At 37.7% G+C, this 14,772-nt stretch overlaps 1 protein-coding gene across 1 annotated transcript in view; it reads right to left on the bottom strand.

Annotated features, from left to right (window-relative positions):
- abcc4 (ATP-binding cassette, sub-family C (CFTR/MRP), member 4) overlaps window positions 1-14,772 on the bottom strand; it is a 107,131-nt gene that overhangs the window by 44,324 nt on the left and 48,035 nt on the right. Inside the window, exons 19-20 of the mRNA XM_007890786.2 lie at window positions 14,260-14,406; window positions 6,791-6,870 (exon numbers count right to left, since the gene is read on the bottom strand). Of these exons, the coding sequence (XP_007888977.1) occupies window positions 6,791-6,870; window positions 14,260-14,406 (227 nt within the window). The remainder of the gene's footprint in view (window positions 1-6,790; window positions 6,871-14,259; window positions 14,407-14,772) is intronic.

Below are 14,772 nucleotides of genomic sequence, written 5' to 3'. Positions count from 1 at the left end.
TGGAGTTGAATCCAGGTGCCTCGCTTGAAGGCGAATGCTCTAACCACTGAGCTACAGGACTCCCCAGGACTTCAATCATAATTTCTAACTTATGATTGAAATTTAAGGCTTTTTCACAATTCTGTCCAACATTAAGTTATAAGACAAAGTGGTCTTACAAGCTGTAAGGTCTTACGAGTGTAGGTGGAATTTCCATTCCATGGATAATGATAGCATTACTGGCATCCCTTTCCACTCGAACGCATGAAGAATAGACAAGGGTTGTTTTATTCCAAACACATACAAACTGGCTGTAGAGTTGACTTGATGACAAACTATTTCTCTGGTCACAAACAAAGCTGCACAAGCATCTAAATCCCTTGTGATTAAATGTCGCAATGCTGCAGTTTGATGTGATCAATTTGCCCGTTGTACCAGCCATCATGTCAAGATCACAGAATGTCCGAACCCTCCCTTACTTCATAACAGACAATACCGATTGCAGTAAACAAAACAGAAATATAAATCTAAACTCTGCTCCACTTAAAAGTGAAAAGAACTTTGTATATAAACATTCCAAACAGAACATTAATGTTAATTGTTTCCCAGCTTTAGTGAAATGCAACTACAAACATGCAATTGTGTGAACAACCAAACTAATGGTTCATTGCTATTTCCATATATTGTTAAGATTTTAATCTCTCAGCCATAATTTTTAATGATACCATCTTTTCTTTGATGTTTAAATAAAATTGGAAAATTGGAGAAAATTGGTTTGGTTATAAACTGATATGAAAAGTCACTACTGAATCCAACATAAACAGACTTTTGACAATTGTCCATATAAACTATGAAGGAAAAGAGTTGCCATTTGGAGAGACAGAGAGAGACGGGGGGAATATAACAATACACTTTTATCTGTCTCTTGTTTCAAATTTTAATTGTGAGCAGAATTTGGCAAATTAAGTTCTATTTCACAGCTCCATGACTCAGTCTTTCACATCTTAAAATACCACAAAATAGCAGAAGTCTTTTTACACACTTTCCCTGACACTGCTAAACAATACAACCTCAGGGTCAGTGATATTGAAACAAGGGAAGGTAGTTCCACTCCTCTGCACTAATGAAAGTGACTGACCCATACCATTATCCCTGCTTTAGAACTTTTTGTCTATAGCAGCCAGATGCAGCTGCTATTCATTCAGACAACTGACTGTAGACGCCTCCGTCACTTTTTCCCTTTCTTCAGCATTTTCACTTCATAAAGCTGCAGTCAATGTGTTTTGTTTGTGGTGAGGAGGGAATGACACATTCAGAGGTGGTCTACCTACACTGGTGCTTCAAGTAGTTTCAGGATTAGGCCTTTGTGCTTGATGAAAAGATATTAAAAGTCAGTTATCTGAACTCAGTCAAGCTGCTGATTTTTAAATACAAGGGTTTTGCAATTCACTTTTCCTCTATACATCACTGACCTCTCTATAGCACAGCTGCAAAAACATTCACATATGGTTTAACACAGAAACCAGAATAACGTAGACCTAGATACTGCAGAAAGGATAAGGACATGGCATAAATGTGTATAATTTTAAGGATGAAGGGAAATAAATACAGCTTACTTTTCATTTTAGACAAACAAAAGTTAAACATAGTAACAATCAGTCTCTCTCTCTCTTTCTCTGGCATACAGAAACAGATATTCCCAACTACTAGTCATGTTTTGCTGTTCGGTCTCCTCTTCCAAATATGCATAAGTAGAATATAATCATGGGAGTACATGGCAATTTCACCACTACGTTATTGAACAAAACCATGAGGAAAACCCATCAGAGAAAGAAAATCAGCTTTTATTGAACACTTATTATAAACTCGAGCAGACCAGCATAGCCTTTGACAAAATTTACATCCAAAACAGAATACAAGCAAAGTTACAAAATCGTTTTTTTAAAAAACACCAGTTTTGGAAATAGTTCAAGCTGAATTCATTTCAAATGATCCAAAATGGCAAGTTACTACCTTGCTGAACTGATTGCTTTTAGAACAGTGTGTAGTATGCTTTCCTTTCCAGAGCATGTGGTCACGTGCTCCAAGACGCTATCCAGCATGAAGGACACTTTAATAACAAGCCGTTTTCCTCTGCCTGAAATTTTAGGGTATAACTTTACGTAAAACACAACCTGTGAAAGATGATTTTTCTTTCTCTGGTTCTAATTCATATAATATGGAAGAATTATAAGAATTGCCTTTCTATGCTGTAATATAATTCAAACAAATAAATGTTGTCCATTCTTTGTTCAAGATTATACAGCCAGATGTGATCAATAACGCCACAAACAATCTATCTCATGTTTCTCAGTCTACCAGGCTGCACATTCAACCAATACAGTAAAGGACCCTATCTGAGTTCACGTTTCTGTATTTTTCTCAGGTGACTTATGTAAAAGACAAACTAAGTTCATTATCTCTTTGACAAGTGCAATCACTAATCTTTACTGGGGTTCAAACTGTGAGCTCCTGGTTGAGATCAGTGTTGTAACACTGTTCCTACACAAGCAACTATGAACAGTATACTTTAAAATTTATTTAAGATTTTTTTCAAAATTCTGCACAACCTTACATCTTAAGACAAGTTGAAGCCAAGATTGACAGGCATCAGGTTGTCAGATTTTGGATTTCTGAAATCCATTCACTCCCTGGCACCTCCCTACCTCTCCGACCTCTTCATTCCCCAATCCACCACCTCCCCTCGACTGGCACCGTCCTCCTGCTCGTCCCTCGTACGCTACGCTCCATCATCGGAGGTCGTGCTTTCAGCCACTACGCCCCAAAAGTCTGGAACACTCTCCCTCAATACCTCCGTCTTGCTCCCTCTCTCCCCTCTTTCAAGTCGTGCCTGAAAACTTTCCTCTTCGACCATTCTTACAGTCACCGCCACCCCCTCCCACCGGCTCAGAGTCACTGTTAAGCACTTTGAGATACTACCCTGCGTGGAGGGTGCCATATAAGTGCAAGTTGTTGTTGTCCATTTATACCTATTTGTCCAACTGTATGGGTAAAATTTAATTACATATCCATGTACTGTACCATTAACACAACTATTGTATGATTCTAGCACTCTGCCTAGACCAAAGAATTGCTTCACCATCCCCTTGTCCATCTGGAAGCAATGTCTACTTAGATTTAGTAGTGACTAATTCCTCTGCAAAAATGCAATATGCAATGCAGTAAAGAACTCGTTGGCATAACAGATGACCCCTATATATCATTATCAGGTGAGATCAAAGGAATTTGCGGAAGATGGTCTATATATATTTTCTTATACTGCGTTCCACACCGATTCAGCCTATCCACTTCCTGCTTCCTGAAAAAGTTAGTCATGTGTTCCAATTCAAAGGAATAGAGAGATTTGGCCTAAATCCATGTAGCCTTTTGTTGGTATCCTGAAAGTGACATCAAGTACAAGGTTCAGCTGCATTGTCAGGTTATTTGGAACAGTCTCAAGCAGGAAGCTGGTACTGCAGACTGGTATTCCATCTAATAGTCGAAGGAACCAGACTTCAACTGCACTCGGACCAAATAGAGTTAAATCCTGTCTTCAGTTTAAAACTCCTGTTTTTAATAAAAAGAATATACTGTTGCATTAGCTAAACAAATGAGAATATGGATAGGGAAAACAATAAATCAAGCAAAAGGAAATCCCCAAGTCCCACTGTAAAAAAAACTCATCAGTGGCTAAAAGTACAAGCATTGTTATCAGGCGAGATCAAAGAAATTTGTGGAAGATGGTCTACTATATATTTCTTTATACTGCGTTCCACCCCCTACTCAGCCTATCCACTTCCTGCTTCCTGAAAAAGGTAAAGTCAGGTGTTCCAATTCAAAGGATTAGAGATTTGGTGTACACATCACTGATACCATCTGAAATCAGAGTCCAAAAAAGCACAATAACCCAATCAATCAAAGGCAGATGTTAAAAGATCTTCCAAAGCTTCATTCCAGGAAAATGAACCACTTGCAATGATGAAATCGGTGATCGGGATCTTGAAGCCATATCAATGTCTACAACAACAACTTCACAAAGCACCTTTCACCTTAAGAGGGCGTGCCAAGGTGCTGGACAATAAGATTTGCAGCCAAGATGGTGATGGGTGGCGAGGGGGATGAGGGGAAGTGGTGGCATTTGCACTCAAAGCCCAACTGCCTGAATCAGTGGACCAAAGCGAGAATGGGGTTGATAGGCTCATAAGAGTCTTGGCTCCTGGGGAACTAGATGATCCCCAGGTTCATTTATTTCTACATTTCTCCTCTCAACCAGTGTTGACCCACCTGAATAAAATCAGTCTGAGTGTGGCTATGCATAAGAAAACATCCAAGTCAGGCACTGGCAATAACAGACTAGTAATTATGCCAAAGCTTGTGAAACGCACAGTGAATGTTGCAAAGTCTTAATCAAAGCCTTCGATTATCTTTTTAGTGAAACACTGGTCTGGCAACTAACATTACTATAGACTAGTGCCAAATTGGATGTCACCACAATGTTTCCCTATCAAATAGAGATACATTGTGCAGGTGTCCTAGAAAATCTTGTTTGTGACCCTTTCCTTATGGATTATTAGGCACTACAACGAAAAATGAAAATGTACTTACCCGATACATATATTTAAATATTCCAATGGTCCCAGCCATTCTTTAGGTCTTGTACTCATTTTCAAAGCACTACTGTTCTCCAAAGTAACACACAATGGCATGGCACTGTCTGCAAAGTCAAACACACCCCTACCTCAGCTCTATTGCCAATACGGTCTAATTTGCAAATGTGGAATCGTACATGCAAAAGAGTTGTGCTTTGTGACACCTCATTAGACCATCAACAAACCCCAATGTCAGGTTTGTTCGGCCACAATTGGACTTCACCAATGTCAGAAATGAAATAGTGGCCGAGTAGAGTTCCAACAAGCCAGTTCGAGTCACACACAAGTATGTATAGGATTCTATATTTATGAATTCTTTTACGAGTTCTCACAAATGATGTCCCAATAACAATATTTTGCAAGAGTAAACTACTTTCCCAGCAAACAGTGTGTTTAGGAGATGAAATGTATAAATGTAGTAGGAGACCAATGGCTGATAGTATATTCTCTTAATTAACCACTTGGCTCAGTCTTGAAGTTAGTGAGGCAAGTGGTCCCAGTCACTCAGTCATCACTTGTCAATGCCAGCAGAAACGAACATGCTCAATGAAAAAGTTAAAACCAAACTAGCCCACCTCTCCAAAGATAGCCCATAGCAGCGACAACAACAATATAGAATTTTTTATGTCGTGAGGAAGTTTTAAAGCATTTCGCACAGCTGACCTGAACTGGAGCTTGATGCTTTGAAGTCGCTTCCTGCACACTGTCATTGACGTCACTTCCTGCACACGTGTGCAAGTTTTGTATGCACTACGTTGTGCCAAGAAGAGACTTCAGCAACAACCTGACAACCCAGCAGTCAGATATTTTTAATGCAGGAAGCCAGACAGACAGTACCAGAATCTGGGAGTACTGCAATTCACGTTGGAGCAGATCCACTGTAGACCTGAGCTATAAGCAAGCCTATAGCTCAAAGGAGCTATAATAGGGTTCCCCTGTATTTTGCAGGGGAAAACAGTAATATTTATTAATATCATGCCTCTCTACAGTGTTTGCCCCAAAATGTCTTTCCTTTCCACCTCTATATTTACTTGGTTAGGGCACTGATTACCTTTTGGTGGCTAAACGTCATATCATCTGATCTCATTTTTACATAAAACATTCCCAGTAGTGCACAAGGGTATTAGCAAAGGGCCCATTGTGCTCCTGTGTTCCCGTTACAGGTTGTTCCAGGAGAAATCTTCCTGTGAGAGTAAACTAGGCCAGCTCATCGGTTGCAATGGTTAAAAGCTGACATTCAATCATCTAACAGACGCAAACGTAATAACAGCAACAGGTATTTACCCTAAATCGTTTCACAATTTTGCTGAAGTTGGGTTACAGTTTCAATTCACAAGTAGGTTTAACTGTCTGATGTCTATTTCTGTCAAGAGCAATAAAATTATCTTGGGAAAGCACCAAAAGCATGACTGGAAGTTTCAAAAGTTTTGCTAAGCATTTTTGTACTGTGAGTTATTGCTTACTCAGATACGGCCCTGTGGTTAAGGAACAGTTCAGCTCTTGTCATCCTAAGTAAGGATTTAGTACTTTATCAAGGATTAAGACAGAATTAATTTGGGTATACATCAGGTCAAAAATAAAGATATTTACATGACTACTAGATGGCTCATTTATTGATCAAGTACAATCTTATCCTCCTTTCTGAAGCTACTGTGCAATGCTCCCTGCAGTCTATAAAAGTTTTCTTCTTTGTGGTCACACACTCATTATTTGGCTCGTCTTCACAGTCTTCTGAGACAGCCGATTTTTCTCTATTGGGGTCACATTTCATAACACTACCTGGGTAGATTCCAGTTTACTGGAAGGGAAATGAACAACAGGACACAAAATATGCATATATACTGTGAACTCTGGGCATGACATGATAGCAAGCAGTTTGAGGCCACTCCTATGCAGCAATTATGTCTGACATTACCTTCTCACTATTGCTTTGACATATCACAAAATTACAACCACACCCTCCTTTGATATGCAGACTCTTTCACTAAATCAGCGTTTAACTTGGTTAAGAGTTATTGCTTGGAAAGTAATTGTTTTGTCATCACAGTACTTCAGGGGCAAATAGTGCTCAGTGGCCCATAAAATGATTACACAATGTATATGAATCCTGATGACTGCATTACCTGTGAAAAATCCAAACAAGTGTAGGGAAGCAAGTCATCCAGATGTCCGATGTCTTTTGAGAAGCGGTTCAGGATTCGACCTACAGAGAAAAAAAAAATCACAGTTAAATGAAGAACAGTTTTTGCAATGTTCTGTTCTCACATGACTATTATTATTATTATGATGTGACTCAGGTTAATTAAGTGACTTTGCCTTGATAAATACTATAATCTTCACAAGAAATCAGCACCTAGAAGAGGAAGAGTTTTTTTTAAATAAACACCTTTTGGCAAGTTTTGTAACACATCATGCTCAGTTGAGAATCTGGCATCTCCCCCCAAACCCTAAAGAAAAGAATCAGGTGGCAGACATCTTGTAAAGTTATTCTCAACAGATCTTGATAGTCTAGTATTTAATTGAGATTAAACAATCATCTGAATAGCATGTTGTTTTCATGCAATAATTGAATTTGGAGTTTGATAATCGTTGCATTTGAAATTGCGCCTCATCATGTCATTGAGACATTTCAAAGGCCTTTACAGGATATACTGTGAAGTGGATTAACTGTATTTTGTGGGCAAAACGCAGCAGTTAGTTTTGCGCACAACAGCGTCCCTCAAACAACCATGGTGTGAGTGACCAATTTTATTTGGAGAATTTGTTGGCCAGCACAGATTAGAATTGATGAAGACTTCTGTGGAGTATAAACACTGGCTGTTGGCTGTTTGTACCAAAAGACCTGTTACAATGGTATAGATTCTATGTAATTCTATGTAAGGGTGCATTCCTTATTTTTATTGAGGAACTAGCATCTCTGATTTCACAGTTCTGCACATGCTTGTGTATAGAGAGACTTCCAATAACAGGGGTTTTACCATCCCTTGTGCAATATGATCAGCAGCACGAAGTATAGCACTCGCTCTACATTGCTCTGCTACTGGAAGCAACAGCACTTTGACCCCAGAAGTATAATACTTTTCTCTACAACTGATCTTGCACTACACTTTTCTGGGCAACCATTGGGTTTCACAGTCTGACATTTTGGTTAAAACACATCATTAATGGCCTTTTGAAATGTACTCTGTATATATATATATTGTTAATAATATGGTTTTAAAAACAATGAGGTTATGTTCACTTGACCTTACAATGCACATTAAACTGATTTACCCTATTACTCCAGTGGTTGCAGCACACAGTTGCTAAAACAAGTTTGAGAGTAAAGCTGTGTTCAGTGATAAAAAGCCACTTCTCTAATGCAAGCTAATTGGAGCATACTGTATTCATTAATTTCTATGAAACCTAATCAAGCATCAATTTAAAGGCCATTAGTCATAATCTCATAAAGCTTGTCAATTGAAATGTTATATACAAAGTTCGGATTATTTGGCAGGCAAATACTTTTTATAATAAAAAATAATAATCCTTGCATTTGCTATAGTGCTTTTCCACGTCTTCTAGACGTCTCAAAGCGCTTCACATAATATACTGTAGTGAAGTGACTGTATATTTGTGGGTGAAACACGGTAGCCAATTGCGCACAGCAGTGTCCACAAACAGTCGTGGATTGAGTGATCAAATTATTATTGGATTTTTTTTCGCAAGGGATTATCATCAGGCGTGTGGAATAAGAAAACTTGTCCAAGGCTTCACCCTACCGGGAATCGAACCCAGGTTTCCACTTGTGAGGCGAGTGCTCTAACCACTGAGCTACGTATCTCGTTTAGACAAAGATTCATGACATCAGTGAATGCATGCATCCGCTTTATTGTGCAATAACATCAGATAAACGCTACAAAAATTCATATTGTTTCATGGAAACCACTCTCAAATAGTTCAAATCTACAAACAAAAACATGGTAAAATATTACGACACTCACTGGAGATTTACAGGCTATACCTGCACTTTGGTTTTAGTAGGTTGAAATTTGATAACACAATGATACATAATGATTCTACCCCACCTGTTTAAGATAGATTACTCTTTATTTAATTGAGAAATGATCCCAATTATGCCCTGAGCAGCTATCAGAGAGTCAGTGTAACTGTATCTTCACTTATATGGTTCTTTGCTAAGAGAACTGGAACAATAGGCATGTGATCTTAAGTCCATCCTCAGGGATTTTTCATACCAAGAAAATTGTTGACATATCATCTTTAATAAAAGTACAGAATCTAATCTTTTATCAAATAAAAAGGCTTAATGCCATAAAAGTATAGATTTTATTTTACATCTTTCATTTGGGCTGTTTCAATTAAATAGCACTGTGCAGAATAATAAATAAATACATTTCAATTTAATAATTCTATTTGAAACAGCAGTGCAATAACGGCATTAGACTCTCAATCCAGGAGTGCAAAGATCAAATATTACTTCTGAATGACAGTCACAATATAAATTGCTCTAAGGCACACGTCAGATTCTGGCAAGTCATTGGAGGATAGGAAGGGTAAGGAGGTTTGAAAGATTTTGATTTTTCCATTAATCAAGTACATCTCCTTGCAGGTCAACAAAAGAGCATGTCTTACTGCCTCTGTAGAGATCGCCTTGGAGTGAACCCACACTTCCTTCTTACGAAGGACTTTGCAAATAGCAGGAGATGGGGTAGAATGAAGTAGGAAAAAGGATACAAGGATACAATCCCAAAAGTTACATTAGCAAAATGTTACAGGCAAACATTATATCCAGAACTAGGAACAATTAATAGGTTTCCATTCTACATTGTATAAAATGTCATTCAAAAATATTTTGAATGTTACATTAGCAAAATGTTACAGGCAAACATTATATCGAGGACTAGAAACAATGAATAAGTTTCCATTCTACATTGTATAAAATGTCATTTTGCAATACGTGGTAGGCCCCTAAATACACTTCTCAGATTTATTAACCAGGAGCAGCTCAGAAATCAGTATTAATAATAATAATCCTTGCATTTGATATAGCGCTTTTCACGTCGGGAGGACGTCCCAAAGCGCTTCACAGAACACACTGTAAAGTGAATTGACTGTATATTTGTGGGCGAACGCGGCAGCCAATTGCGCACAGCAATGTCCCACAAACAGTCGTAGATTGAAAATGACCAATTTATTATTGTTTTTGGTTTTGGAGGGATTATTATTAGGCGTGTGGAGTAAGGAAACTTGCCCAAGGTTTCGCCCTGCCTGGAATTGAACTCAGGTCTCTCACTTGCAAAGCGAGTGCTCTAACCACTGAGCTACAGGACTCCTGTAGACAAACGCCTTCATGAAATTTAAATGTAAAATTCTAATTCTTCAAACTACCCTTTACACTGGTGTTTAAGCACATCAAGCCACTACCTCGTATGAAGGAAGCTATGCAAATGCAAGCTGTTGTTGTTAAAAATGATCCTTAATAGCTTCACCACTGTAAAGCTACTGGCAAAATCACCTCAAGACATACAGGACAACACATTATTTGAGAACCATTAAAGTCCAACCAACATGATGGTGAGAAGTGGATTTTACTATGCATGTGTGGAGCCAGTCAACTAGCTTCTTGCATGGCAGATGGTTGCTGCACTAAAAAAAAAAATTCTAGGTTATTAGGTCCTTTCCAACAACAGTTCCTGTTCAGTAAGACAAGAAGTAATGTCGGAGATGAGCTACTGACCCGAAAGTCAGCCATTTTAGTCCAAAAAGCCACCTGGCGTGTGGGAAGTGGGTGGGCCGCTGTGCACAACCAACTACAACGCAACTACTACTCTGTAAGCTTCACTATACAGAGTTTCCTTCAGGAGGTCCAAAGTACATTATGCAGAGGTAGGGGATCCAAGACTAAGGGTCACCTCACATTGTGTTGAACAGAAGTTTCTTAAAAACAAAAAAAATCACCATGCACAATACAGGTACATTAGTTGGTATCCACAGAGGAGCCACCACTAAATTATTTTCTTGGGTGCCCATGTCTTTCAAAGACCGGAAATAATAACAATAATATTCTTTGCATTTGATATAATACTTTACCATGTCATTGAGACGTCTCAAAGCGCTTCACAAAATATACTGTGAAGTGAATTGACTGTATATTTTGTGGGCGAAACGTGGCAGCCAATTGCGCACAACAGTGTCCCACAAACAGTCATGGATTGAGTGACCAAATTATTATCCCAACTGTACAGCGCCTTGGGACGTCCTCCCAATGTGAAAGGCACTCTATAAATGGAATCTTGTTGTTGTTGTTGTTGTATTATTATTTTTGGAAGGGGTTATTACGCCGAGAACTGCGATCCACCAATTGACTAACAACCGGGTCCGGTTCCTACTTCCTGCTAGGTAAACAGAGGCCTGTGGAGTAGGGAAACTTGCCCAATTTTCTCCCTGCAGGGAACCAAAGCCAGATCCTCTCAAGTGCTCTAACCATTAAGCCAGAGGACTCCACAATATATACATAAGATGTGTAAATACCAAGCCTTCAGCGTGCTGGACTATTTTTAAACTTAAAAAAACTAATACTTTTCACTTCTAAATCAAAAATTTGTTTTCTAAGTTTCTCCATCAACCAAACTGGCTCTGTAATATTGCAGCAATATACTGTACTGTAGCACTCTCTGCAACTCGTGATTTAAAAGCTTCATGTATATTGTGTGCTTATCTATTTCTCGATAGATGAAGTTCTGGCTTGATCGCAAATTTAATGCATGATTTGGCATTTTAACATAGAATAATTATATCTATTGTGAAATATACTCATAAAATCTGGGCTAATTGGTGAAATTTCAAGATGCCGTTCCATGAGAGTCAGTGTAAGTGTACAAATATGTACCTGACATACACTACTCCTTCATTGCACTTTGTTTTATTACGGTTACTGTTAAACAGCACAACAGCAATTAGATAACAGCAACTATAATAGCATAATAATATCAGTTCTATTGTATTAGTTACAACACAAGTACGTTTCCATTGAAAGTATTCTGCAGCCACACCCCTTGATAACAGATAAAGTCCAAATAACAACTGTGAAAACAATCGAAAACTATGATGTTTGTTTAAAAAGCAACCAAACAAGTCAATCATCACCACACCTACTACAGCTATTACAGTAAGAGGTTATTGTGTTACACCTCACTACCTTTATCCTGGAAAATCATGCCATTTGTGAGTCATTGTCATTTCATAATTTCTAGGCTGTAAAGCTTTCTGCCCCAGTTCTAACCAGTACATGCTCCAATTTCTTCAACCCGCATTATCAACATTATTAACCTTCTGATAAATACTGAACTTAAATTACCTTTTATCTTTGAAATAATCATTATACATGACTCAATCATGAGTTACAATGAGAAGATATCAGCACCTTTCCCCTTCAAGAGCTGCCTTCAACCCCACAAAGAACTTTGAGCCACGTTCATTCCTTAAGACATGAAAGGCCAAGTCCCAAAACTGCACAAAAACACCAGCTCTGGTCATGGGTAAACCGTGAAGTGGCAATTCATTGTAAAACTTGAAGATTACTCCTCTAAAAGCACCCACAAAACATTTATGCAACAATATTTAAAATTTTCAAAAGTCTAAAACCAATGTATCAATATATTCCAGATTATGCACTTTCATGGTTGGGGAGGATGGGGTCCAATTGTGAATAAGATTGTTGTACATAAATCGTGGATTCTGGTTTGTGGAATTCAAATCTGGCGAATCTCAAACCAGCAAAGTCTGAAAAAGGTAGTCAGCAAAGAGGATACAAATGTTTTGGACGAATTCCCCAGAGGCGGTAACACTCCTGATTTTTAAATACACATCAACACAAAATTGCTCTGCACAAAACCAGAACAAAAAGTGTGCTTCAAGACATTTTAATAGGTAAATAAACAGTTTCACTGTCTGTTTGCTTTCATAAGCAAGAAGGAGAAAGGTACTGATTTCTTCTCATTGTAAATCATGATCCAGTGATGTATAATCATTATTTCAAACATAAAACAAAAGATAATTTAAGTTCAGTATTTATTAGAACATTAATACATCTTATCCTGTTTGAAAAGATTAAAATAAACAAATAGTCCTTGCATTTGATTCTAGTACTTTTCACATTGTTGAACTGTCTCACAAGGATTTACTGTGTTGTAACTGTAAATGCAGCAGATAATTTGCACACAGTAACATCCCGCAAACATTATAACAAAAAACAAGACGGTTTCCCCAGCGCTGAATTTGACAGAATCCTTTTCCGAATATGATCTAGTCTTTCCCCAAAGTGGAAGAGATATGTGTCCAGAATGAAAAGACTGTTGCCAGCACAAGACAATCCTGTAATATTCCTCAGTAATAACAACAAATTGCATTTATATTGCACATTTCATATTGCGATGACAATTTCCAAGGCAATGAAATTAATTAATTTTATTTGTTTAATTAAATTAATTAATTTTATTAAATTAATTTGTAGTGCAATTTCCGATAAGGTCAGTCACTGAACTCTGTGAATCACTTTGGGAAGTTTCCATGTTATATCAGATGCAATTATTATAATAACAGAATTGTATTTTAATTTCTACTGATAAACTTGAATGAATCAGTGTATCAAAGAAACATTTCTCTTTTTCAACATTAACAGTTCTTCAGTTGTACTACAGACCAAACAAACTCTAGGAGTCTGTCGTTTTCCCCCAAAATATACAGTGACTATCACTTTACAGTATATCCGGTGAAGCGCTTTGAAATGTCTCAACGACTTGATAAGGCGCTATATCAAATGCAAGCATAATTATATATTAATGATTATTATTTTGTTATATTTAGAATGGTGCTTGTCTGTGGGAAATCTTCTTATTCATTCCTTATGAGGAGAAATGGAGAAGGCAACAAGGAAACAAACTACATAGACACACTATGAGTTCTGGAACCTTTTGAGAGTTGCTCTGAAAAGTTAATTAACAGTCGTGGATTGAGTGACCAAAATATTTTTAAAAAAACATTTTTGAAGAGATTATTACCCCCGGAAAAGTGATCCGTCATTCGACCAACAACTGTATTCCTACTTACTGCCAGGTAATCATAGGCATGTGGAGTAAGGAAACTTGGCAAATGTTTCACCTGTCCGGGAATCAAACCCAGGTCCTCTCGCTTGCGAGATGAGTGTACTAACCAATATGTTACAGGACTCCACTTTTTCTTAAGGAGAAGATGTTTAATATAATATTTTATCTTTGGCCAATCTGTTGCCAATCATGTTAGCACAGGCCATCCATCATGAAGACAATGGGCGACTAACTAATTCAAATGAACTCTAAAATGTACATATAGATTCCAAAACCTGGCTTTTCTCCACAAAGCATGAAATACTGCAGAGCATACCATCCCCTACTGGTGGTTTGACATAACTACAAAGATAGATTTTCAGTTTATTCTTTATTTGAAACATTTATCTTTAGATCTCTACTCCAGTTCATTAATTATTTCATTTACATTAAAAAAAATCTTTTCTCAAAAGGGAAGCTTTTGAAAAAAGAAATAATTCCACACTTACCAATAGGATTTTGGTCAAAGAATAAAACAGGAGCCCTTATAATGGAATTGAACATCCTGTTGTGTAATTCTTGTGATGAATTAACCAGAACTTCGAAAATCATTAAACTTCGGACAATTCCAAACAGTATCACAGCCAGCGTCAAACCTAGGAATGAAGAAATAAAACAAAGAGAATGCTTAGTTCATTTATCTGCTGATAGAGAATTGTTTTTCCAGCATGAATGTTTTACTGTCAATTGAACCTTAGCATGTATACTAAGAAATTAAATTATTTATATAATATAAATAAAATTACACAGTGGTGACCCACCAACCCAGTATTGGCCATTTTTCCTTTTTATTGTGGGAACCAGCTCGTGGCAGGGCACATGTGCAGTAAACCCGATATAGCAGTGATATAGGTTGGTATTTTATGTATCCAAAACATCTTGGGGCTCCACACTCGCATCGATTTTGTCTTTAAACAACTTTTCGGCCTGGTTCAATTGATAAGATTCTTGTCTCCGAGTCA

Source organism: Callorhinchus milii, unplaced genomic scaffold (assembly GCF_018977255.1).
Source record: "Callorhinchus milii isolate IMCB2004 unplaced genomic scaffold, IMCB_Cmil_1.0 Scaffold4, whole genome shotgun sequence".
NCBI lineage: Eukaryota > Metazoa > Chordata > Chondrichthyes > Chimaeriformes > Callorhinchidae > Callorhinchus > Callorhinchus milii.
The sequence above is the reverse complement of the archived record's forward strand: the minus strand, read 5'-3'. Positions and strand labels throughout refer to the sequence as shown.